Source organism: Vigna radiata, chromosome 8, assembly GCF_000741045.1.
Source record: "Vigna radiata var. radiata cultivar VC1973A chromosome 8, Vradiata_ver6, whole genome shotgun sequence".
Lineage (NCBI taxonomy): Eukaryota > Viridiplantae > Streptophyta > Magnoliopsida > Fabales > Fabaceae > Vigna > Vigna radiata.
This window is the reverse complement of record NC_028358.1, coordinates 40,704,051-40,728,250: the sequence shown is the minus strand read 5'-3', so window position 1 is coordinate 40,728,250 and position 24,200 is coordinate 40,704,051. Positions and strand designations below refer to the sequence as shown.

The 24,200-nt window shown below is 32.9% G+C and overlaps 4 protein-coding genes across 14 annotated transcripts; 3 read left to right on the top strand and 1 right to left on the bottom strand.

Moving 5' to 3' along the window:
* Positions 1–3,747: 3,747 nt before the first annotated feature.
* On the top strand, positions 3,748–11,468 carry LOC106772441 (myosin heavy chain, striated muscle). 2 transcript variants are annotated; one of them, XM_022785617.1, is made up of 12 exons: positions 3,748–3,902; positions 3,966–4,056; positions 4,971–5,077; positions 6,102–6,142; positions 6,238–6,410; positions 6,661–6,861; positions 6,951–7,073; positions 7,260–7,297; positions 7,406–7,508; positions 7,672–9,645; positions 10,622–10,701; positions 10,855–11,468. In XM_022785617.1, the coding sequence occupies exons 5-12, from the start codon at positions 6,342–6,344 to the stop codon at positions 11,048–11,050; spliced, it is 2,784 nt and encodes a 927-aa protein (XP_022641338.1). In that variant the 5' UTR covers positions 3,748–3,902; positions 3,966–4,056; positions 4,971–5,077; positions 6,102–6,142; positions 6,238–6,341; the 3' UTR covers positions 11,051–11,468. The 2 variants fall into 2 exon arrangements, with proteins under 2 accessions (XP_022641338.1, XP_014514328.1); XM_014658842.2 differs by lacking the exons at positions 3,748–3,902; positions 3,966–4,056; positions 4,971–5,077 and having other exon boundaries at positions 5,865–6,142.
* A 1,598-nt stretch (positions 11,469–13,066) lies between these two features.
* Positions 13,067–15,934, top strand: LOC106771455 (low-temperature-induced 65 kDa protein). 2 transcript variants are annotated; one of them, XM_014657437.2, is made up of 5 exons: positions 13,067–13,190; positions 13,289–13,513; positions 14,216–14,542; positions 14,720–15,514; positions 15,602–15,934. In XM_014657437.2, exons 1-5 carry the CDS (start codon positions 13,115–13,117, stop codon positions 15,682–15,684), a joined length of 1,506 nt encoding a protein of 501 aa, XP_014512923.1. In that variant the 5' UTR covers positions 13,067–13,114; the 3' UTR covers positions 15,685–15,934. The 2 variants fall into 2 exon arrangements, with proteins under 2 accessions (XP_014512923.1, XP_014512922.1); XM_014657436.2 differs by having other exon boundaries at positions 14,717–15,514.
* A 999-nt stretch (positions 15,935–16,933) lies between these two features.
* On the top strand, positions 16,934–21,031 carry LOC106772612 (pentatricopeptide repeat-containing protein At3g60050). 6 transcript variants are annotated; one of them, XM_014659124.2, is made up of 4 exons: positions 16,935–18,853; positions 19,704–19,933; positions 20,372–20,441; positions 20,530–21,031. In XM_014659124.2, exon 1 carries the CDS (start codon positions 17,338–17,340, stop codon positions 18,775–18,777), a length of 1,440 nt encoding a protein of 479 aa, XP_014514610.1. In that variant the 5' UTR covers positions 16,935–17,337; the 3' UTR covers positions 18,778–18,853; positions 19,704–19,933; positions 20,372–20,441; positions 20,530–21,031. The 6 variants fall into 6 exon arrangements, with proteins under 6 accessions (XP_014514611.1, XP_022641336.1, XP_022641337.1 ...); XM_014659125.2 differs by lacking the exon at positions 19,704–19,933 and having other exon boundaries at positions 16,934–18,853; positions 19,987–20,441; XM_022785615.1 differs by lacking the exon at positions 20,372–20,441 and having other exon boundaries at positions 16,934–18,853; positions 19,720–19,933.
* A 999-nt stretch (positions 21,032–22,030) lies between these two features.
* Positions 22,031–23,091, bottom strand: LOC106772613 (heavy metal-associated isoprenylated plant protein 39). Of its 4 annotated transcripts, none has more exons than XM_014659128.2 (3): positions 22,828–23,091; positions 22,568–22,649; positions 22,031–22,463 (listed from the first exon to the last, which is right to left on the bottom strand). In XM_014659128.2, exons 1-3 carry the CDS (start codon positions 22,837–22,839, stop codon positions 22,261–22,263), a joined length of 297 nt encoding a protein of 98 aa, XP_014514614.1. In that variant the 5' UTR covers positions 22,840–23,091; the 3' UTR covers positions 22,031–22,260. The 4 variants fall into 4 exon arrangements, with proteins under 4 accessions (XP_014514614.1, XP_014514615.1, XP_014514612.1 ...); XM_014659129.2 differs by having other exon boundaries at positions 22,568–22,646; positions 22,828–23,087; XM_014659126.2 differs by having other exon boundaries at positions 22,031–22,478; positions 22,828–23,075.
* Positions 23,092–24,200: the final 1,109 nt, after the last annotated feature.

Below are 24,200 nucleotides of genomic sequence, written 5' to 3'. Positions count from 1 at the left end.
AAGTAACAGGGCTTCAGTTTTGAAATCTTTTAAGTTATTTTTAAAACTCTTAAACTAATTGGGTTATTTTCTTCTATTGGTTTAATTTGTGTGTATTATCAGAATAATTATTTCAATATATTTACTATATAAGACGAAATATTTAAATCAAGTGCACACCCCACTTCCAGATCCATCAAGATTCGCCATCTTAGTATTTATGGTATTGTGATCATTTTAGAAAGCAAAAAAGAGAACAAATTAGTATAACATGTTCTATAGAAGGAAGAAAAAACTTATCATAATTCATGTATTCGTTATTCATTGCATTTATATGTGACATTGATGAGATCACGACAAGAAGCTAGGAACAAATTCGCAAGCAACGAATTTTTTGCTTTTACAGAGTCAGAAAGAGACATTTCAAGGGCTTTCGCTTCAATTCTGGTAATCCATAATCTTTGCCCATAATCATAACCCATTTTGAGGAAAAAATAATGTATGATTCTATCCTTATGCTGATTAAAATATTGATATAGGTTTTGATAACTGACAATTTTGTTTAACTATGTTTGGTATATTGGTTTTGCATTATATATGCACTTTCTTTCTTAATATATTTCCTTATGGGCTTTAGTTACTTTATGACATCAACTTCTTTGTATTTTTAAAATAAAAATGTGTTTTTCATAAAATAACAAGGTCATTCACGTGGAAAAACACCTTTTATCACATCAAGAAAAATATGGACCTAAGAAACGACTAAAATAGATAAAAGTGTATTTTTCTTCTTCAATGTTGCAATTGATGTAAACCATGTTCACATGCATCATGTACACAATTATGTAGAGCACCTTTTTCTCGAACAACATGACCGAAAACAACTTGTCCCAACAATTAGTGATAAACTACACATCAAAAATCAATATTTGCCATTTCTGTGTTATTTTTCCATGGTGATATACTATACAGTTTGTGACACTAACCATTCATGATAGTAATAGTTCCTAACAAATGCCTTAAAAAAATATCACAGTAGCATAAAAGGAAAACAGTTAAAAATAAAGCAAATAATAAGTAAATTTAATAATAATAATAATAGTAATGATAATAATAAAAAATAATAAAAGGAAGACAAACATAGTCATATTGGTTTGGGTCTTAACCACATTTATAGTCATATTTTAACCGATCACATATATTATATTGTTATTCTTTAGTATTTTTATGTAATATTTAATAAATAAAATGATTTATATTTTTGAAATTTATTTGGATCCTTTCATTCGTAGAAACAAGTTATATGTTAACATATTATTTATGAAGATGACATAAAATAAACAGAGGATAATCCTTTAAAAAAATTCATGAAAAAATTAAACAGGTTAAATAGAGGATTGATAAAGCTAGAATATAGAAGTTAAAAATATTTGACTTCTAGTGTTATGTATCATTTGTATGTTACTTTAAATGATGTACTAGAAGTATCGAGATATCATGTTGAATGTTTTAATCCTGCAACTATGATACATGTAAGATTTTTTTTATTGTGTTTCATATTTAAATATTGAAATTATTATTATTTTTAATATATACTTAACTTTCTTATTACATATACATGAACCAATCATTATGGATCAACAAGGGACTTTCATGTATGAATTTGTCGAATCTTTGACCTTTCAATATTCCATAAACACACTTGATCACAAACAAACTTATTTACAAATATGAATATCTTAGTGAAAAGAGAGATCTACCTTGTGTCATATACCGATGGGTAATTGCTATTGAATATAATATTTTACAAAATAATGCTAATTAATCAACTAACTCTTCATAGTATGACTCATTGACAATTAATGGTCATCATACCAAAATAATGCATATGATTTTGTTTCCTACACATGAAGATGAAACTTGAGTTGAAATATACATTACAAACACAAATATTATTTTTTTCCATATAATCTACTTAGTTATGTTAATATTAATCTATGTTTAAAATGTTTCTAATTTAACTAGAATTGTGGGTAAGTCTAGAGGATTATATCCACAAGTTGAAACTTATCCATCTCAGACTTATTAATTTTCGTAAGTCAATATATGACCTTAAATATGTGATTATTTTATTTGTAAGCGTAACAAGTAACCAAATTCATGAGTATATGACTATTATGTCATGCTTTAGATAAAAATCATTAATCGAGCAATAATTAAAGAATATTGAATTCATGTAATTATATATACCTTTCACATATTAGAAAGTTTATTAAACTTTAAATATTAGTATATACAATAAAGTTGTGTTATTTTTCCAGCGGTTTAAGAATCTATCACCTATACTAAGTGGCACAATAAAAAAATAAAATACAAGTGACCAACTTATCCACTGATATTAAAACACACAATAGTAATTATATTTTATTTGAAAACGGTTTAGTACAAGATTTTAATTGTGAAAATTTTACTTTAGTTTTAATTTTGATAGTTACATTTTTAATTATTTTAGTTTGGAAATATAATTTTTATTGGAAATATTTTGAATTGTAATGAAATTTTTTCTTTTTTAAGTTTGGATAAATGGTAAAACAAAAAATGTTAAAAAAAATCATTTGATGCATGTTAATATATTAACAGACATCAAATCAAACACTCATTTTTATGTCGTCCTTTTATCTCTCTGCTTGCAAAGATATAAGTTTAGTGGGGTTCTTATCATTAACACCGTTGAAAAGAGAAAAGAAAAGAGAGACAAGGATAGAACAAGCATTTTCCTCTTAAATGGAATTAAAAACATATTTGATTTTAAAAAAATATATTAAATAGATATAAATACCCTATGTACTATATGCTAATTTTTGGACAAATATGCCTAACCAGTATATATATATATATATATATATATAGTTTTTTTTTAAATTATATTTGTTTTTAAATTTAATTCTTTTGCTCTTTAAATATTTTGAATTTCTAATACTAATTTAGGAGATTGTGTTGTTTAATATTTTAAAAGTATTTAATCTCAACTTTGGGAGCCATTGAAAAGTCTATTTTTTTATTTAGACTTATGAAATTGAAATAATTTTATAAAAGATTATTTTAAAAAAATATTATAACACAATTTATTTAAATTTATTTTTTAGATTAAATTTATTCACATTAATATTTATTGGATATTTTGATTTGAATTATACTTAAATATTGCTTTTATTTTTCTCATTTAAGTTTATATTTTAAAAATTCGATTTTAAATAATTTAATTTAATTTTTTTTAAAACTAGATATAAAATATCGTAGGCATCTGTGAATACTATCATGTATAAAAAAAATAGTTGTCACAGTAGCCAAGTTTATTAACTTTCTTTTTCCAATTTTTCCTGTTTAAACTACACGTTTTTTAATTTATAAAACTAATTTAGGAATTGTGCATTAATTATTAAATATTATTTAATAATTATTCAAAGCCTTTTAAAACTTTAATCAATGCATTCCTCTACTTAATTTTTTTTTTATGTAGTAAGAAAAATAATATATTAAATAAAAGAATATTATATACATGCTCCTCAAGCAAAACTTGATGAAACAGTTGAGAAACGTATGTAACTTACATGGCCTTGTAGCTGGCAAACATAAATGCCACCATTACGCTGAAGATTTTTCCACCTATAAAATAAAATCTCTGAAGATTCCCACATTGAATAGGAAGAACTGATTTCATTGCTTCATGAAATCTCAAAAGACTTTTCATTCTGCTTTTACATATCTAATTGGCTGATTTCAGTGAAAGTGGGGCACTAATCTTTAATTCTTGTTTGCAGCCTTTTGGTTCTCCATGACTCCATCTCCATCATTGTCTAAGCACCCAATCATTCTTCTAACCAGTGCTTGCTAATCCACCATGAGTGCTCACTTTTGAAAAGGTAATTAAACTTTTATTTTATTTTGGTACTGAATTATTTATTATTATTAATATTATTCTGAAGATGCAAACCAAAGTCTGGGACAAGGGAGAAAAGCTGTAGCGCTCAGTGTGGTGGGAAGAAAGTGAGTTTTGTAGACTGATGCTTTGGACAGGTAACCAAGAAAAGAAATTGAGGATGGGTTTTCCCATTTTTACAACAAAGAAATAAAAAGTAATAAAGAAATGCAGGGAGATTCAACATATATAGATTTTCACACTAGTGTGTATCATTCAAATTTTTTTTATTAATAAAAATATTTATATAAACTTTTTTGTAAGTTCTTCTAAATTTATGACAAATGAATGCGGCTTGGTTGGTTAGACGTACGTACTGACCACAATTGAAATTGACACTGATATCTGTAATGGAACACGTCTTCCAAATAACTCATGTAAGACAACATGCTTTGAAACAACTGGTTTGGTACTATGATAGAATTCCCGAACCTTTTATTTATCATCAATGAAAACATTTGCTTAGCTGCGATACTCAATGACCCAGAGTTGAATATTTGATTTGATTTGAGGATAGGAATCGATTCATTGTTGATCATTTTCCTTTAATTTTAACTATGCTTTTATCCTTAAATTAGGTTTAATTGCTTCTTTTGTCTCCAGTTTGGTTGAAGTGTGTCAAATTCGTCCCTTTTTAGAAAAATGTCAATTTCGTTTCTATATAAAAAAAATTTGTGTCAATCAAGTCATCTCCGATAAAAATCATTGCTTTCAAAACTCACTTTATCCACTGCAATATCAGGGATTGGACCCATGAAGTGATTATTATTCAAAACTCACTTTAAGTTTTTAACACCATTAGTTTGTATTTAACGTATGAGGACGAAATTGACATTTTTCTAGAAAAGGGACGAATTTAACCCACTTCAACCAAACTGAAGACAAAAGAAGCAATTAAACCCTTAAATTACATAATAATTTTGATTTTTTTCTTTATCTCAAATTTTAATTTTAATATATTCTCTTTTTTAATAATATGAATGCATAAACCTCACTACTACTACTGCTGCAGCTGCCAAATGTTAAATTTGTAAGGAGACATGAAGTCAATGCTGTTGTTTCTCATTCTATCTCGCAAGGTACCGTTTGCTTATGGACCACACTAGCCGTTTGCTTGGGGTAAGTGAAGGTCAATTATTTTATATACTTTTATTTTTTGTTTTTTATACATACCAATTTATATTTTAAAGAATTAGCCCATATTTAGTTTCAGATCTTATCTTATAATGTGAGTCTCATGTGCGAGGAATCTAAATTTAAATTAAATTGAATTATCTGTTCAAATGATACACATCAAATAATGTGAGTTTTTTTAAGGGTTATTCTGCCTTATCGTTGACGTGTTTCTTGCTTATTATTTAACACACATGGGAGAAATAATTTGAATACGTTAAGGATCTGTTTGGTCGCCGACACTGGCATGTGCTGGAAACACTGTATACACAAATACCTGGTTTTCTTTGCGTTGTTTTATGAAATTAGTGTTTTTTATTAAATTATATTTTAATTTATTAGCATATTGTCTCTTAAATAGATATGAAGAGGGTTTAACAGTTGTGGGGACCAAACCTCTTTGCGTTTACAACTCATTTTTCTGAGTAAACTTTCTTCATCATGCCCTTACAGCAGAAAGGTGCTACATTTATGTCTTGGTGGGTTGTTGCTTATCAAAGACAGCACAGAAGCACATGGACGCTGCTCTCCACTTTTACTTACCCTTTGGAAAAATTAGATTTCTTGGTAAATTTGGTCAAATGAAATGTCACTCTCATGCTCTCATTATTCCCATTTAAATGTTGGATTGGAACAATTACAACCCAGCTGCTGATTTCAACCTCTTTTCTCTCATGCTCCATTTCACCATAAATGTGAGTTTGACAAGGAGTAACAGTAGTTATTATCTTGGAATTTTAATCAGAGCCAAACATCAATGTAAAAAGAAAACAGTTTACCGTGATTAACACTCATGTGTTTGGTCAATGTTGTCATTTCAATTTTCCCCACTCTTTTGTCCTTGCAATAAAGCAAAAAGTAGACCATAATGGGATTCAGCTGTGTTCTTTTTACATTATCTTTGGTGCATGAAGACATGCTGAGAAGCTTCTAATATCAATTTTATTTCCTCCATTACTTTTTTTGTTAGTTTTCTACTAGTGCAAGTTCAGTATCTCAAGAAATCAGGAGGTACTTCACAACTCACAAGATTCTTGGCTTTCTGAACATCCTGACACTTCATTCTGCTCATTAACTGCGTTTGTCACACATAATAAATACCACAGTTTCAAATCAACACATAGCATTTCCTCACCAATGAGCTGCCGCTTATAAGAGGCTTCTTCTGCGTCTACAACCTTGCAACGGCCGTTTTTATCACCCTGAAAACATGTTCAAGTCATGGAGCAAGAAGAACAAGATCAAAGCTGTGTTCAAATTGGAATTTCAGGCAACTCAGGTCAGTGAGACAAACATAAAACCAAATCCTTATTGTTTTAGTCATAACTAAATCTAGAAATAGGGGCTGACTTAGCCGTTATAATCGTAACATGTTTCGTAAGAATTTGAAATTTAAACAGTGTGGTTTATTTGTTTTATTTAGAAGAGTTTGACAGTTTGTGCAGTGATGGGATTATTATATACACAAACCGATTTCCAGATTCTGCAAACAGTGTTTTTGACCTTGTTCCATGTCTCCTTTTTATCAGGTGCCAAAGATGAAAAAGAATGCAATAATGGTATCTCTGGTGCCAGATGATGTTGGTAAGACAACGGTGAAACTAGAGAAAACTGCAGCGCAAGATGGGACCTGCTCGTGGGAAAATCCAATTTTTGAATCCGTTAAACTTGTTAGGGATGCAAAATCAGGCAAAATTCATGAGAAAATCTACCATTTCATTGTTTCAACCGTAAGAAGTAGTTGTAGTTTCACACTCACCATCCTTTACTCAAGTAAGATGTTGGTTGGAAAGTCTAATCTTCGTGTGGGCTCTTGCAGGGATCTTCAAAATCTGGCTTTCTTGGAGAGGCCTCAATTGATTTTGCTGATTTTGTTGCAGAAATTGAGCCAATCACAATTTCTCTACCCCTAAAGTTTGCCAATTCAGGCATAGTTTTACACGTTAGTGCTCCTCATCTTCTTATTCCCTTGCTTCGGGTCTTAATAACCAATTTCACAACATTCATCTCTAATTCTTTAGCACCACTTAAGAATTTGAGATTTTTTATAAAATTATAACTTTTCAACGTAATCAGATTACAAACACCATTCAGTTCTTAGTTTCTCACTTAAGAATTGTTGAGACAGGTCACTATTCAGAACGTGGAAGGATATGCTGCTGAAAGGTGAAAATAACCGTAAAACCCCCTTTATTTAAACCATACAACATTCCTATTTTTCTTTTTAATTCAATTGTTTCCAATACGCTCTGAACCTTTATACCTTGATTCCAGAAATGGGGAAGATAATGGGGCTGAGGAACTTGGCAGTGATAGAAGCTTGAAACACCAGCTGAGCTATGGCAGTACAGACCATGAAAGTTATAATGTTGATGAAGTAAGGTCTTATAAGATACCTTTATATGGTTAACAATTCTATTTAACAAAGTTGAAACTTTCCTAAACAGAAACTTCTGAAGGGGACAAGTTATGCTAACCTTCCAAGAAATAATTCATTTACAGACATTACAGTTACATTACTTTTTATTATTATCTTATAGAACGAACACATGGCGAGGACCAGATCTGAGTATTCTGAACAAGATGCATCTAATGGCATTAGTCCTGTGCTAGCTTCATGGGAGGATCCTCATAGCTTCAGACAAAATTCAATTCCATCAAAAGGAACTGTTAAAGCCATTGCAACAGAAGCCCAGGTGCATAAGAGGTCAAACACGAACTGGTCAATGGGTTCGGCATCAGATGGAAGTTTAGGTGACTGGACTAACAGCCTGGAAGACAATCCTCCAAGAGAAAGATTACAAGAGCCTTCAAATATTTCCTATGAAAGCCTCAAGAATGAAATTACTTCTTTGAAGAGGCAAGCGGAAGTGTCAGAAATAGAGTTACAATCACTTCGAAAGCAGATAGAAAAAGAAAGCAGTAGGGGACAAAATTTGTCAAGACAAATAATCAGCCTCAGAGAGGAGAGAGATTTGCTCAAAACCAAATACGAGCAACTCAAGTCCCAGCAGAACTTCAGTAATGAGTCCAAAACCTCCAAAACCTCCAAAACCTTGAAGTCTGAGATTGAAGATACTAGGCTTCAGTTAGAGGCAATGAAGGAAGAGCTTGTTTATGAAAAGGAATTGAGTGCCAATCTTCAATTGCAACTGCGGAAGACACAAAACTCAAACTCTGAATTACTTTTGGCTGTGACAGACCTTGAAGCAATGCTGGAACAAAAGGACAAGGAAATATTGGATTTATCTACGAATATAAAATCCCAGAAGACTACTAAAGAGCGTGAAGAGGGCATAGAATTTGACCTCTTGCGGCTAAAAATTGCAGACCAGGATGAAGAAATAGACAATTACTGTAAACAACGCCAAGAGCTCAGTGAGCAAATTAAAGAACTTACTTTGGAGTATGATCTACTTAAGAAGGAAAATGTGGACATATCTTTGAGATTAAAGCAAGATGAAGCACACCACATCAAGTTACAAAATGAACATTCATCTTCTTTAGTTACAATACAACAACTTGAATCCCAGGTAGAGAGATTAGAAGAGAAGCTAAAGGTGCAGGAAGATGAATTTTCAGCATCTCTGGTCTACATAAAGGAACTTGAAGATGAAGTTAAGTCGTTGGAGAAAGAACTGAAAACACAGGCAGAGAAATTTGAAGAAGATCTCCATGTCATGCAATGTGCAAGAACTGAGCAGGAAGAAAGGGCCCTGCAGGCAGAAGAAGCCTTGAGAAAGACAAGACACAACAATGCTGTTGCATCCGACCGTTTTCAGGAGGAATATAGACTGCTTTCTGTTGAAATGGCACAAAAAGTTGAGGAGAATGAAAATTTGACTTTGAAAGCAGTTGCAGAGGCTGATGAGTTGCGGCACCAGAACAAACTTATAGAAGAAATGCTCCATAAATGCAATCAAGAGCTCAGGCTTATCACAGATCAGAATGAAGTGAAAATGAAAGAGCTATTGGACCAAAGAGACTCAAAAGCAAAAATAATAGAACAGATGTCACAAGAACTAGAAGTTAAGTCTAAACAACTTGAGGATGTGCGAAAGCACTATGATGAAAAGGATGCTTCGTTTTCTAAGCAAATTCAAATGCTCAGATCTCAAATTAAAATGTTGATGGAAGATGGTGTATTGTCTGACAAAATAAGGGAGGATGCAAAAACAGCTCAGAAAGGACAACCACTTATGATCTCAAATGACGGGGAGATGATACTTGGCACTCTATTTTCAGAAGTAGAAACCTTTAAGAACCAGCAAATTGAAATAAAACACAGTTTGCATAAAGAACAAATGGAGAAAGAAAGTATGAAGAAACAAATATCTCAATTAGAAGGAGAGTTGAAGAAGAAGGAAGCGGAGTTAAGTACTATGGAAAAGAAGTTCAAGAATAACAAAGGACGAGCTGCAGTTACACATATGAATTTGACATCAAGAGACAATGAAAGTGCGGTGCCTCCAGCTAAAACACATACCAAGAAGTCAAAATCCGAAATGCATAAGGTAATTGTTCTTCTGCCAAATTTAAAATCAGAGATGAAGAACATAAATTTTATTGTTTCATATTAGGACTAGATACATAGTAACATCACTCCCTTAAGGTTTATGCACTCTACACAATAAGGAGACATAAATAGTAGCATTAAAATCCAGAGATCAGTACAAACTTGGGTAACTGATATAATATTTAAGAGTTTTCTCCAGCTGTATTAACTTTTACGGTGGTGGCGGTGGTTTTATAACATATACCAAACATCTAAACTAGTCATCCTTGTAGAACCCCTCTCGATGTGATTATATTATTTGCTTTTAATCCAGCCTTTTAAGGTGCTTGGAATATTTCATTACCTTTAAGGTGTTTGAGATGTACATTTGCTTTTAATATCTCTCATGCCCAATATAAACGTATCTGAAAAATTACAAATGATTACAAAGGTATCTGTACAACACAAATTTACGTTTTAGTCTTCCCTTGGTGTCTACAAATAAATTTCAAAAGCCATTTTAAAAAATTATTAGAAAAGGTAACCTCCTTTTTTTATCTAAAAGAAATAATAAAATCCCGCATTCTATCATTCAAACTGAGTGAGGATGGTGATGAAGCATGGATAAATATTCTTTGTGTGTATTCCAGATAATCTATAATTTCTTTGTCACCTGTGAAACTAAAAAACAGTTAAAAAGGTTTCAACATACGCTTGAAACCCAGTTCTTATGGAACTTGACACGGAACGACTAATGTGTGCGTGAAAGCAAACACAATTTAAAACTGTTGTGGTTCTTTGGTAGTGAAACTGAAAATTTTCTGGTCTATGAAGCTCAACACACCTATATATGACAAGACAAATAAGCAGAAAATCTCAAACTTAAAATGGTGCTAAAGGAAAATGCCTGATCAAGGTTTAAATTCTTTGGTATTTCCTTTCATACACTAGTCCCCAGTTCTCTATAATAACTCAGACAGTTATATTTGTAACAGGGAAAGGATGCTTCAAGCAAGTCCGAAGGAGGAACAGTAAACAAGTCAGATGAGAGCAAAGTTTGTCAAGCTTCTGGAAGGTATAATCAAATTCTTTTCTCTTGAACATAATCATGGACATTACTATCATTCTTTGTCTTTGTTATATGAAATTGCGGCCACCAATGTCAATTTTCTTATGTTGCCTGTCTCACTCAAGAACTAACTTCTATTATTTTTGTCTCCTCTGACAGTGAGGGTGAGTGCCTTACAAATGAATTGTTGAATGAAGTTTCGCTACTAAAGGAAAAGAACAAGATCATGGAGAATGAGCTGAAAGACATGGAGGAAAGATATTCAGAGATTAGTCTGAAATTTGCAGAGGTAGAGGGAGAAAGACAACAGCTTGTTATGGCTGTACGCAATCTCAAGAATGGGAAGAAGAACTAGAACTCTTTGCAGTTGTGGTGTCTCGTAGAAATCATACATGAGTGGTGAAGGAGGCATGCTATCATCATCACCAGAATGTAGGAACCAAATTTAACCAGTACATTGCAGTTTGCACAAGTTGTGACCTATATGTACATCTACTAACAACTTTACTCATCCAAATTTTTTTGGGCACTCAGTCCATCCAATATTCATGTCGTATGATACATTGGCAAATGAGCCAGGGGCATGATGCTGTGGCCTCATATAGTCCTTGTATCAGCCGATGATTTATCATTAGTTTGAAATTTTTGGCATCCAATGTAACATATACATAATATCTATGATGCTCAGGTTTTGATTGAGTGTTGGTCGAATAAAGAAAATCCGGCTAATGGGTAAGCATCTGTATGGTTACCTTGATTGGTGGTTTTCAGAAGCAATGACTTGAAGCTAAGTTTAGGAGCTCCTATTATAATGTTTTTGTTGCTGCAAAACTAGTGTTAGATGTCACATACAGAAAGCAAGTGACTTTACAATTGTTGTAAAAGAAAATTCCCAAGTGTAGTTACTGAGTTTTTCAGTACCATTTTTTACAATACCAAAAACGTCGGTAAGGAATAGTTTTGGCAAAAATTTAAAAGGTAGAAAGAACTGTTTAAAGTATGTTGGAGAAAACCAGCTGGTGGGGACAAGGAATTTTTCCAACTTTGTTGTCATCTGTTTATTCGTTTCTTGCTCATTATTTCAATATGAAGTTCCATAAAACAACCATAGACGAATTTAGAGACAACTAATCCTGAAGATTCACACCATGGATTGTAGCCTCATTTCTAACACATCCTCAAAGTTTTGTAGCCTCCAATAATGGAAAAAAGAGAACCACCATTCAGACAAGCTTCAAATTGCTATATATGAGGCGATCACGAGTGTAGATTGTGGAGTGTATGAACATAGAAGTCTCATAGTAGACTGGTGCTGTTACCAACAATTGATGCCAGAATAAAGAAAGAATAGCAGGAGTAACAGGGATTTTTTATATATAATTTAGGATGATAACAATAACAACTACAACAAAGGGGTAAATATACTATACGAATACGAAAACTTCACTTAAAGCTTACATGAGATTTTATTAATAAAAATATTGTTGATGCAATTTAATTATAATTCTGTTAAAATTAAAGAGAATTGTTTATATACTTTATTTAATTCAATTTTTGTGAGACATATATGAAAATGGTATTTTTGTTAACGAACTGTTTTTATAAGGGACTTGAAAATAGCTTATAAATGAAGTTTGATCATGCTATGTGAAGACCCCAATTGACTTTTCGTTTATTTCCTGTAATTTTTGTACATTCTGAGCATAGCATACCCATTTTCTAACTGCAAAACTGTTAGAAAGTGACACAAAATAACTGTCATATTCTCCTATTAATTATTGAATACAACTTTGTTCACCCAGTCTCGTATTTGGCATAAACAACAAGACTTCTGCTGTTGCCATTTATTTCCATCTATTCCCAATTAATCATAGAAAGCTTAATTTAAGTGTCCACACCTTATTCAATAAACAATAGAAAAAGAACCAACTAGACACTTGTAATTACTTTTTCTTGGGTGTGTCAAGTATTTACGTAACATATCCAAAGTTGATGAATTTCACAATTATTTGTGTGTATCAGTTGTCATGGAATAGCAAGGAAAAAAGATTACTTGTATTCAGCTTTTCTTTCTTTCCAAAGAACCAGGGACACTTGTATAGTGTCATCAGTGAAAAGGACAGTTTACGTGTGTAGATAATGAACCATTGTCGTTATTCGGAGGGGACCAAAATGCCCTTATCTAAAACATCATAATCACCATGTTCAAGACGACAACAATTTTCATTCTGAGTCCAGGTATGCAAAAACTACTCAACACGTGTCATATGACAGAGACTTGTCGGTTATGCCACACGTGTCTCCGTTTATGAGATGCCATGTGTGCCATATAATACCATTTCCTTCCCTATATAACAAATATGCCTTTGTGATAATTGTCATCAACGATCAAACAGTTACTTTTCTTCTGTTTACAATCATGGATTCAAGAGTAGTTCGAAGTGAAGTGCAGGAGAATGATGAACACTACCCCCACATTGTTCCCTTAGAGCAAGGTATGAGTTACATTTGGAAATAAGTTGTATTATGTTTGAAGGCATATCTTCATATGGTGGTTTTACTTTTCTTTGAATGTACAATTTTTTTGATGTAGTAACACATGGTGAAGAAGATAAACACTTTAATCATGAGAAGAAATCTGTTCTGAATAAAGTGAAGGTAAAGGCTAAGAAAATCAAGGACACGATTAAGAAGCATGGCCATCAAGTCCTTGATCGTGGCCGTGAGTATGACAATGAAGATCAACACAACCTTGATGATGCTGACTTAGATGAGGATGAAGACACGGACAAGGGCACACAAGTTCATGAAACACCAAGTATGTTCTTTTCCAAGTCATCTGCATAAAGTGAAACTGAATCTGTGCTTGAATATATTTTAGCACAGTAAATATGTTTAGTCTTTTAATTTATTTGTTGATTTAATCTTTATGAATTTTATTTGTTTTTGAAAATAGTGTCCTACAACAATAATGTGATATATCTCATCAGATCATTAGTGACTATTCTTCTGATAAAAGAAGGTTATTCTATATCTATACCTGAAGTGATATATTTACACATAGATGTTACACAGTAAAAGAAACTGGTTTTAAAACTTTTGAAGTTTATAAAAAGATAAAAATGTTGGAGCAATAAAATCAAACCGAGTAAATAGTTTATGCAGGATGCATAAGAATTTTACAGTTATCTTTCAAAAATCGTCGCCTAAGTTAAAACTGTTATTATTTTACAGTAACAACCTTCAAACTTAAAAGTCATATCACTGTAATTTTTAATTTGTTGGAGGGTATACAATTTTTACACAACATATACAGAGATTGAACTCAATCAGATTTCAACATGTTTACGAAGATTGAAAACCGATTTGACCTTAAAAATTGATCTTTTATACTTCTCTAATTTTTCTGTCTTCCTCAAATAGCAGGAATCATTAACCCTTTTTAAGGATTGCAAATTTAAAAATAAATACAAATCTGATTGAAGTTGAGTTGGACTATATGCTTTTGATTGTTCTGCAGTTCATGAAAGCGAAGATGTTAAAATTGTTACACCCACAAGTGAGCAACTCGAAAATTTAGGGAAGTCGGGAATTGATGTTGGAGATACAACAGTCATGGCAGATGAATCTCATCACGATTCACTACCATTTTCAACTACTGAAACTGGTCATAAGATAGCCTCTGATCCAGCCAAAGTATTTCGGATGGAAGAGAAAGCAGGGCTTCCTAAGGACAATTTGGAGAGGTCAATAGGATTGGAGGAAGAACATTACTCTCCCGGAAGTATGCCTGATGCATATATTCCTCCCAATCATCAAACCAAAGTCACTTATCCAACTGAAGAAGGTAAGTAAGATGATTGAATAAAGTTCTAGAGCTTAGTTTTTTGCTAATTGCATTAATATCAGTGTGACCGTTTGCAAGATTTGATGGTTAAATTGATAAAATTGGATTTGACTCCTCTTGATGATATTTATATACCGTGGTCTGGATTAAGATTTTCATGTGTGATGGCTACAGCAGTAAAAGAAGAAATGGAAACCACACCCGTTGAGGAATCTTTTGCAAGAATGAATGTGGAGGAGGAGCCAAAATCTATTTCAGAACTAAACCTGCAGCCAGCTATTGTTGATTCTGAATGCCCTCGTGTTGAAAACCATGATCAGCCCGTGGCACACCTTTCTGCTGCGATGCAAACTCAGTATCCTTCTTCTGAATGTCATGAACAAACGATATCCCCCAAAGTCAACAAAAACCTGGAAAATGTCACAGACAGTGGACAAACTTTCAGCACCATCACAACCGCAGTTGATGAACACTCTTGTAATGAAGCAAACACTTATAAAGTTTTCTCTCCTAAAGATGTCACAGCTTCTGAGGAAGGTTCAGTAGAGAAAGACAACGTGGTAACAAATGAAGAGCAACGAAAAGGTGGGGATGCTTCTAACATGTCTGGCTCGACTGCACAGTATGGGAAGGACATTGCTCACTCTCTGACACAGAAATTAGGTCCAGTTTATGACAAGGTTGCAGGTGTAGGAAGTGCAGTGAAGTCCAAAGTGTATGGAACTGAGACAAAAAATGAGGTCAAAGAACAAGATAAAGGGGTTTCTGTGAAGGACTATTTGGCTGAGAAGCTAAGGCCTGGTGAAGAGGACAAGGCACTTTCTGAGTTAATTTCTGAAACTTTACATAAGAGGAAGGAAGAGACAGTGAAAAATGAGCATCACTTGGATGGTGGGGATGATCCAGGAAAAGGTGTGGTTGACAAGCTTAAGGGTGTTGTTGGCTCATGGTTTGGCAAATCTGAGGGAATAGGTGAATGAGGTTTCTTTTGCTAAGTAGATTTTGCAAAATTGTGTGTATATTTTTCTGATTTTGTGTTTGCGGTTGTTATGGTTTCAGGAGATGAACATTTATCCAAGAATACAAATTCTGGTGCAGAACTGGAACAGGTTAACCCAGTTGTTGGTGAAAGCAAAGAGTAGTCGAATTGAAAATCTTCGTGGATGTTGGATAATACATATGCTCAGTACTCTCCTTGTAATTAGGTTTTGTGTATGGTGGATTCATGTGAAAGTATTATATGTTTGTGTGCATGTCGAATTTACATGGTGATATCTTTGTGCTGGAACAAAGAATAAAAGACTTCGTTATTATAAGGTTAAATGTAAGAAAAGGTGACAATATATATAAACCTGTATTCTTCTGGTATTGTATAATTTTCAATATGCCTAATATTTTTGTGTTTCCATGTTTGTTGTGTTTATAATTTATTCTCGTAGCATTACCATTTCTTTGAATAAAACAATGAGAAAATAAAAATAAAAATTAACAAAGTTCACCTAAAAATGGTTGATGTGGAGACCCTACTTCAAATAAAAGAGGTAAACAAGTTTAGGTAGTGATTTCTCTGGAGATTGAACAACAGACAAACAAAAAGTTTGATTTTATATTGGACGATTTCAAATTAAAAAAATTCAGACAGGAGTATATTTGGAAAAAAAAACTAAAGTTTGTTTTTTTAATTTGAAATCGTCCAACCACGTTTTGACACGTAATGATGTCCAAAAATAATGTTAAAATATTATTTTTCTTATAAAGGTTTTGCATAATGGTAAAATTTTCTTAAAATTATGGGTTAGAGAGGTTATACATTTGCTTCCATTTTCTTAAGAAAATTGTTTAAACAGAAAAAGTAGATTTCTATTCAGGCCTAGAAATAAAATAAATAGAAAAAAACATATAAATGATAGAAATATAAGAGAATAAGCGAAATAAAAAAAATTATCTAACGTGACTGCAAATGACAAATGAGATTTTTAATACAGTTTGAAATATAAATTTATATTATAATTATATAATTTTGAATGTATTTTATATGTTAAATTAGTATTATAAATTATATAATTTAAAATATAAATTTGTATTACTAATTTTATAATCTAAAATATAATTTGTATTTTATGTTAATTTTAAAATTTGTATTACAAATTATATAATTTTAAAATATAATTTCAGAATATAATCCATTGTGTATCCAAAATATCTACTGTCATAATCAACAACTATAATTTCAAGGATAATTTGGTATTTTAAAGCATTTGTATGAAGAAAACATGAGGGTTATGTATAATGTCCAGAAAGAAATCCTATGGACACCGCTTTAAAGCCCAAACCCATTCTACCAGAAAGGCCAAAATCCAATTGAATTTTAAAAATAACGTTAATGAAACGACGGTTATGTATAAGCATTTTCTTTCTCTTTGCATAACCCTGTTAGGGTTTTTGGGGTGGCCATTTTTGTTTCTCAACAACCTTAATTTACATTCCACTTCGCACCATTCACAATGAATTCCAACACTATATGATACCTTTCCTGGACATCGCCAACATTGTTTTGACCAATATTTCAAAACATCGTCTAACACCGGTAAGCTGTTTTGCCCCGCACATTTTTTTAGTTGCTCTTTTAGATTCTATCCATTTCCCGGAACTTGGTTTTCGAACCGATGGATATCCATCCACTCGTTAGCACACTGGGCTTATGGAAGCTTCAACTGCAAGAAAATTCCATTCTTCCATTGGGCAAATCGCAGTTGTTGCTCATTTGTCAGACATGATGGGTTCGAATTCGAACCATGAATTCAATAACCCTTTTAGGTCCAAAGGTGGTCCACAAATTTTCCCATTCTTTGATTATTTTGCGGAGTTTATGTAGCCATCCGTTTGGTGGTGATGGATTTGAATGCATTGAGGAGCCTTTGAAAAACTTAGAATTAAATTGTGATTCTGCTGTGGATGGAACGCTCCGTTTAAACGAGGATTGGGGCTATAACCAAAAGCAGTTTTCACCGAGAAAAGGGTTCATAGAAAGTGTAAGGTTAGATGCTAAGAGGGTTCTTGATGTTCTCCGACAAGACGGTCCCGGTCTCGATGCCAGGTTGGTTTTAGGTGAGTTGCATGTGAGGCCATCAGGGCTTCTCGTGAGGGAGGTTCTCTTTGGAATTTTGAAGAACATAAATTCTGAGAATAAAACTAGGTGTGCAAAGCTGGCATACAAATTTTTTGTGTGGTGTAGTCAGCAAGAGGGTTACCGGCATACTGCAAATGCATATCACTTACTTATGAACATATATGCGGAGTGTGAGGAGTTTAAGGCATTGTGGAGATTGGTTGATGAAATGATTGAGAAACGGCATCCGGCTACTGCTCGAACTTTCAATATATTGATTCGTACTTGTGGTGAGGCAGGATTGGCTAAGAAATTAGTGGAGAGGTTCATAAAATCAAAGACATTTAACTTTAGGCCTTTTAAGCACTCCTACAACGCAATCCTACATGGTCTTCTTGTTTTAAATCAGTACAAGTTGATTGAGTGGGTTTATCAGCAGATGTTGCTTGATGGATTTTCTTCAGATATTTTAACTTATAATATTGTCATGTATGCCAAGTACAGACTTGGAAAGTTGGATCAATTTCACAGACTGTTTGACGAGATGGGTAGAAATGGATTTAATCCAGATTTTCACACCTTCAATATTCTACTTCATGTTCTTGGCAAAGGGGACAAACCGCTTGCAGCTCTCAATCTCTTAAATCACATGAGAGAAATGGGTATAGATCCAACTGTGCTTCATTTCACTACACTGATAGATGGACTCAGCAGAGCTGGAAATATGGATGCTTGCAAGTATTTTTTTGATGAAATGATAAAGAATGGGTGTATCCCAGATGTGGTGGCTTACACTGTAATGATAACAGGATATGTAGTGGTTGGTGAGCTTGAGAAAGCCCTGGAAATGTATCAAGATATGATTTCTAGAGAACAAATTCCAAATGTTTTTACATACAATTCCATAATTCGGGGATTGTGCAGGGCAGGAAAATTTGATGAAGCATGTTCAATGCTCAACGAAATGGAAACCAAAGGTTGTCGTCCAAACTCTGTTGTCTATGATTCTTTAGTGAGTTGTTTACGGAATGCTGGAAAGACTGCTGATGCTCATGAAGTGATAAGACAGATGACAGAGAAGAGGAAGTACACTCACATATATTCAAGATACGAACGGAACAAATGAGGCATCGACTTTTGATCTGGATAACTGAGACCCATGATCTGCTGCGTGTTCAGCTGACTGGAAGCTGGATAATGAAGTATGTATCCCCCTCCGCTAATATATCTTTTCAGTTATTTCTGCATTAAGTAACTGATTTCTGAACCTGTATGGCCATTTTTTCATAACATTATTAATATTTCTTGTTTATCAATTTTAGGCTATACTTCTTTTTGCTAATATCTGCCTGCATTTGTCGTAGAGCTTATTTGCTAGGAATAAGGTGCTTAAATTGTCTTTGATTCTATATAGTGTAAATATCATTTTGTTTTGGTAGTACCGTTGAGGTTAATTAGTTTAAATTATAAGTGGTGTTATGAACTAATTCTGTGTCATTTACTTTGACTATTTAAAACTTTTAAAGTGCATAAAACATTTTTAATCTGGATGCTTGACAGGTTACTGATTAATTAGTTACACTATTTGGCTCTTCTGCTTTGAAGGAACATATGTACCTCCATTTTCCCTGAAAAAGAAGAAATAAATGGTGCAATTGTATTTTAGATTTTAAGCCATCTTCTGCTTGTTCAAATTTATCACTTATAAAGTTAACAGTTTATAACGAGTTTTTCCGTAGGAGAAAATACACTATGCATTGACTGTGTAAAGTAGTTTTACATTTTCATCTAGTCACAAACTATCATGTGTAGCCACAAAATATAATGTATAACAAGTTTGTTGACTTTTACTATAATTACCTCAAAAATTGTACCAATGGTGGCGATTTGTGAGTGGGTAACAATGTAAAAATGTAAACCTGTTTTACACTATCAGTGTATAACCATTAAACTCTGATCAGTTTACATATTTAATTTTTGTGCTGAAAATACACTTTTGATTATTTTCACTGAAGTATATAAAGCTGAAATTGATATAAGACTAAATTTTAGCTTTTGGAGGTGTAAGAGTAATCTTCCTGGTTCATGAGTTCCAAAATCCAGAGCAAGCATCAAACAACAGCTTCAAATATTGCCAATAGTCAGAGATGCAGTAATTATTTAAGTTGATCTCCACACACATGCTTAAGCTGGTTGCTTTTCTGTGGCTTCAAAGGGCAGCCATTCAGTTTGATGCCACATTCCAGATGAAGATTGGAATGCTTATCCTCTTTTATTGTCAGGTTATTGTTATGGTTAATTTTTTGGCTTGATATTTTGTTTTCATAATTGATAGGCATATTCTGTCATCATGCCGTGGGAGCAGTCCAACAGTAAGGGTGTCGGTCACATACAGTCATCTTGCTTGAGATCTTTTTATTGCAAAAACGTATGCTGTTAGAGATATTAAAATGTTTAACTTTATGGTAGATAACGACACTTCTTTGCCTAAAGCACACAATCGTCTGTATAATAAGTAGCATTGTACATGGCTTATCCTTTTGGAATACTACTTTCCAAATTTGAAATCAGGGCTACTTTTATTTTTGACAACTAATTGCATCTGCTTTTGTTGTGCAACAATTTCATCTTTGCCCGTTAGAAAGTTTCCCAACGTAGGAACCACTTATGTCAGATTCAATTGATTTTACAAGGCTTCCTTTTCATTCTCCTTCAAACAGATTTTTGCTTAATATTTCTCCGATTTATCGTGCCAAGTGATACATAGGACACGTTGATGCAATTTTTCATGTACATAGACTCACCCTCTCTCACATTTATTTTAACTAGTATTAGATTTATTTTTGAAACCACTCACATCATAACACTTTTCTTGCAGTTAAACATCATACAGGATAAATGTTGAACGTAAGTGTATACATCCATCATTCAAGTTCCCGCGCTGATTGTACAACCACATAGGATTGATGTTTTTAGGTTTTCTGTTGGATGGATTGGCGACTCAAAGTTTCTTCATTCGTCATCCGGGGCTTGTGTATCTACATGTAATCATGAAGGCGGCCGTTGCATTTTTGGTCTGTCAGCTAAGCCTATTCAGCATTGTGTTTTCCCCCTTGATCTTTCTCATATGGTTTTATTCGTGTATTTTTTATTCCTGATTGAATTGACTGGTATTACATACTTACCTGTGACATTCCTATACTGAGAATGAGACTGAGGATAATTCATCTAAGGGTGTTGGCTGTTGAACCCTACCACAGCTGAGCAAAACTCTACTAGTCCACTCTACTAGTCCATTGAAAAAGCATTTAGAAAAAAATAACCATTGAATGTCTAAATATAGATAATTTTTAAAATCACTCTGGAATTTGCCTATGAAATTGCATTTTAAACTTAGAATTCAAGTGGCCACAACATCATGCCCCTATTTATTCCACAGATTAAGGGTACTGACTTTATTGAACCATTCCTCAAATCTGCGTATATGACTACAGTGCTGCAATAATAAAGACATTCAGATTCAGCATTATTCAAATCCGCGTTCATCAAAGTAGTCCAAATCAAAATAGCTCCTTGTACCAGGCATTTGAACATGTATACAAGAAATCCATTTACTGTCTTAAATAGTAAAGTTCATTGGATATCTGTTACCTTCTCCGCACAAAAGTCATACTGGCATATTTTAAGCACTGAAAGACATTGCAGTAATTCGTGATGATATCTATAACATTGACCGTGCTTATTACAGTATTACTAAGCATAAGGTGGGATTTCCTATTCACACAGCACAACGTTCTATTGTTTCACATAAAACCTCTTATTCCCCTTTATTTTTTATTTAGTCTTGTATTTATCATGACATCTTTTTGCTCACCACACCATCAATCTTCGATTGTAGTTGTATTACTAGTCTCCAACTATGTCGATCCATTCTGGGCTGCTCACTATTTGCTCACATGTTGGGCATAATGTCAGTAAGTACAATTTACTGTGGTGGTACTTGTTGCAGACAGACACAGTGGACATAAAAGCTATTGAAACAGTCGCAAGTTTTTTCTTATTGTAAGTAATTTTGTCCGGAAAATGATAGTAGCTAGTTAAATGGTTGCAGACTTTCATGTTAGAACAGTCATAAAATTTAGTGGACTTCTGTGACATGCTTGGCCATATGTACAGCCAAAGCTAATCAAATGATTCAGAACATAATAAACTAAAATGCTTTCCTTATCAAAGAACCTTGAGTGTTTTAAGTTGTCTACCTCTCAGAAGAAAGATTTAAAAGCCACTTTTTGCCTTCACTTATTCTTTAAGTGATGGGAGCACACCCTTAACCCCTTTTGAACCATGCTTCCATTGGCTGATAGAAAGTGATCCACAAAGAATGGAAGAGGATTCTCACTGTACCAGTTTTTTTCCTTTTGCACACTCTTGGTACAATTTACAAGAACGAGCAGAAGGCATAGATATCATCATACTCAAAAAGATAATTCGAACCGAGAAGACTTTTCATTATTCATAAGCTATACGAACAATTTGCTGCTTAATATCTATATCGGGATATCTTAAAGGAGGGGGAAGAATTTGAAAATTTGGATGACATGTATTGCTTTTATTTTTTCTCTTCGGGTTTCTCTTCTGGCTTCTCTTCATTCTTTTCCTCTTTCTTTTCCTCTTTCTTTTCTTCTTTCTTCTCTTCCTTGGCAGGTCCAACCGATATTATATCTACCTTCCCTACTTTCTTCAGCTTCTTCACCACCGCCACTGCATCCATTTCGCCAACCACTATCAACTTCTGTTCCTTCAAATCTGCAGCTATCGAATCAACTCCTATTGTTCAAATGGACAGCAGTTAAACAGATCAAAAGAAAAGGTTTTCAATGACCATAACGAAAATGAAACTATAAATAAACACCAACCATAGATATCTGCAGCTGCTTCTATTGCTTTCTTCTTTGTTTTCTCATCTATCATAGTAAGGACCTTTAATACCACCTTCTGCTACGGATCCAGTGAAGGACAGCAAATGCAGACAGAGGCAAGAGAATGAAAAACAAAAATTCCATCAAATACTTGAGTTAAAAATTATACATACAAATATAACCAAACAAGCAATAACATGTGCTTGTAAAATAAAAACAAAGAGAGAAAGAGAAATATTGCAGATGAAAAAGAGTACCTGAGCCTCCATTGTGAAGAGGAAGATGTGTGTGAAAAGAAGAAAAAGGGTAATGAAGGGTTGAAAACTTGTGGCCTTTGTAATAGAAGTAAGGCGTGCGGTTGTGGATATCTTCTTTTATTTGTGGGTGTGTCTGTGTGTGCTACATCCAAAAGATGGACACTTTAAATGCAAAACTGTTGGCCAGCATGGCTCAACTCAATAGCACACAAAGGACAAACGTTGACGTGATGAACTGTGTTACTCACCAGGTGAATCTTCTTTCTCTGTAAATTTTTCTGAACCATAGTGTTCTATCAGTGGAAGAACTATCACAAAAAAATAAAAAATCTAGCAATATCACTTGTTATAAGAATTTGATCACGTCAGGGAACATCTTATAACAATATTTTAAAAAGCCAAAGGGAAAGAGAATGTAATAATATTGTTTTTTTCATCTAAAAGAAGCTTGTATGGAAGTTAAAAGATAAATGGCTATATTGAAGTTCATGGTAATCCATCACTTTAAATTAAGAATTGTTTTACAGCAATGCCAATGAGGCACCAACTCATCAGGACGAATGTAATTCAAGTTAATATTATTATTCCTGTGATTGTGCCTGCTCACTATTCTTTTGTCTCGTTATCGTAATACCTCAAAAAGAAAACACTGAGATACAAAAAGTAAGAGAAAAAAGTTTCTCTATATCAGCATTAACTTATATGCAACTTAAAAAAATTTTGAAAACTATGTAAAAGAAGTTATTTCAATTTTTATTACATTCTTTTTCATTTAAAAGTTCTTATGAAAATGGTAATTCATTAAAGAAGTAGACAGAGTCATATCTAAAATATATTTAACATTTTTATTTTAAATAAAAATTATATCATATGAAGCTTAAAGCTTGTGATTTAATAACCTGAGAGATTAAGTCTCCACTAAAATAAATTTCTCCATATGCATGCATTTGATAGCAATAAGATAAGAATAAATAAAATTGATCAAATCAAATTATTAACAAATAACAAGAATAAAACATAAGATTTGTTAATAAAAAGAATTATTAGAATGGATAAATGTTAGGAATTCAAGCATGATGACTTGAATGTCTTGAAAAAGTTGAGATAAATATACGAAAAATAAAACCTATAAAATATTGAACTTTAAAATTTTATATTAAAAGTGATATTTGTTTATAAGCAACTTATACAATAGATGTGGTTAATATATACGGTCTATTCTAGTACAAAATTTCATAATAGCAAGAAAGTCGTAATTTATTTGTTGGAGTCCCATCCAATAGTTAAAGTCATTAAAAGTGTGTTGAAATAAATTGGTGTAACAATTATATATATTGTAGTATGATTTTATTAAAAAGTATTTTATTTTAGTG

What these genes read in the sequence shown, in the direction of transcription:
- LOC106772612 (XM_014659125.2), top strand. Translation starts at nt 17,338, where the DNA reads ATGAATTCAATAACCCTTTTAGGTCCAAAGGTGGTCCACAAATTTTCC.
- LOC106772613 (XM_014659126.2), bottom strand. An exon ending in AGCAGCTGCAGATATCTATG is followed by an intron (nt 22,479 to 22,567) that starts GTTGGTGTTTAT and finishes TTTGAACAATAG; the next exon opens with GAGTTGATTCGATAGCTGCA.
- LOC106771455 (XM_014657436.2), top strand. Translation starts at nt 13,115, where the DNA reads ATGGATTCAAGAGTAGTTCGAAGTGAAGTGCAGGAGAATGATGAACAC. An exon ending in CATTGTTCCCTTAGAGCAAG is followed by an intron (nt 13,191 to 13,288) that starts GTATGAGTTACA and finishes TTTTTGATGTAG; the next exon opens with TAACACATGGTGAAGAAGAT. An exon ending in TGGCAAATCTGAGGGAATAG is followed by an intron (nt 15,515 to 15,601) that starts GTGAATGAGGTT and finishes TTATGGTTTCAG; the next exon opens with GAGATGAACATTTATCCAAG.
- LOC106772441 (XM_022785617.1), top strand. Translation starts at nt 6,342, where the DNA reads ATGTTCAAGTCATGGAGCAAGAAGAACAAGATCAAAGCTGTGTTCAAA. An exon ending in TGGAATTTCAGGCAACTCAG is followed by an intron (nt 6,411 to 6,660) that starts GTCAGTGAGACA and finishes CCTTTTTATCAG; the next exon opens with GTGCCAAAGATGAAAAAGAA. An exon ending in CAAAATCCGAAATGCATAAG is followed by an intron (nt 9,646 to 10,621) that starts GTAATTGTTCTT and finishes TATTTGTAACAG; the next exon opens with GGAAAGGATGCTTCAAGCAA.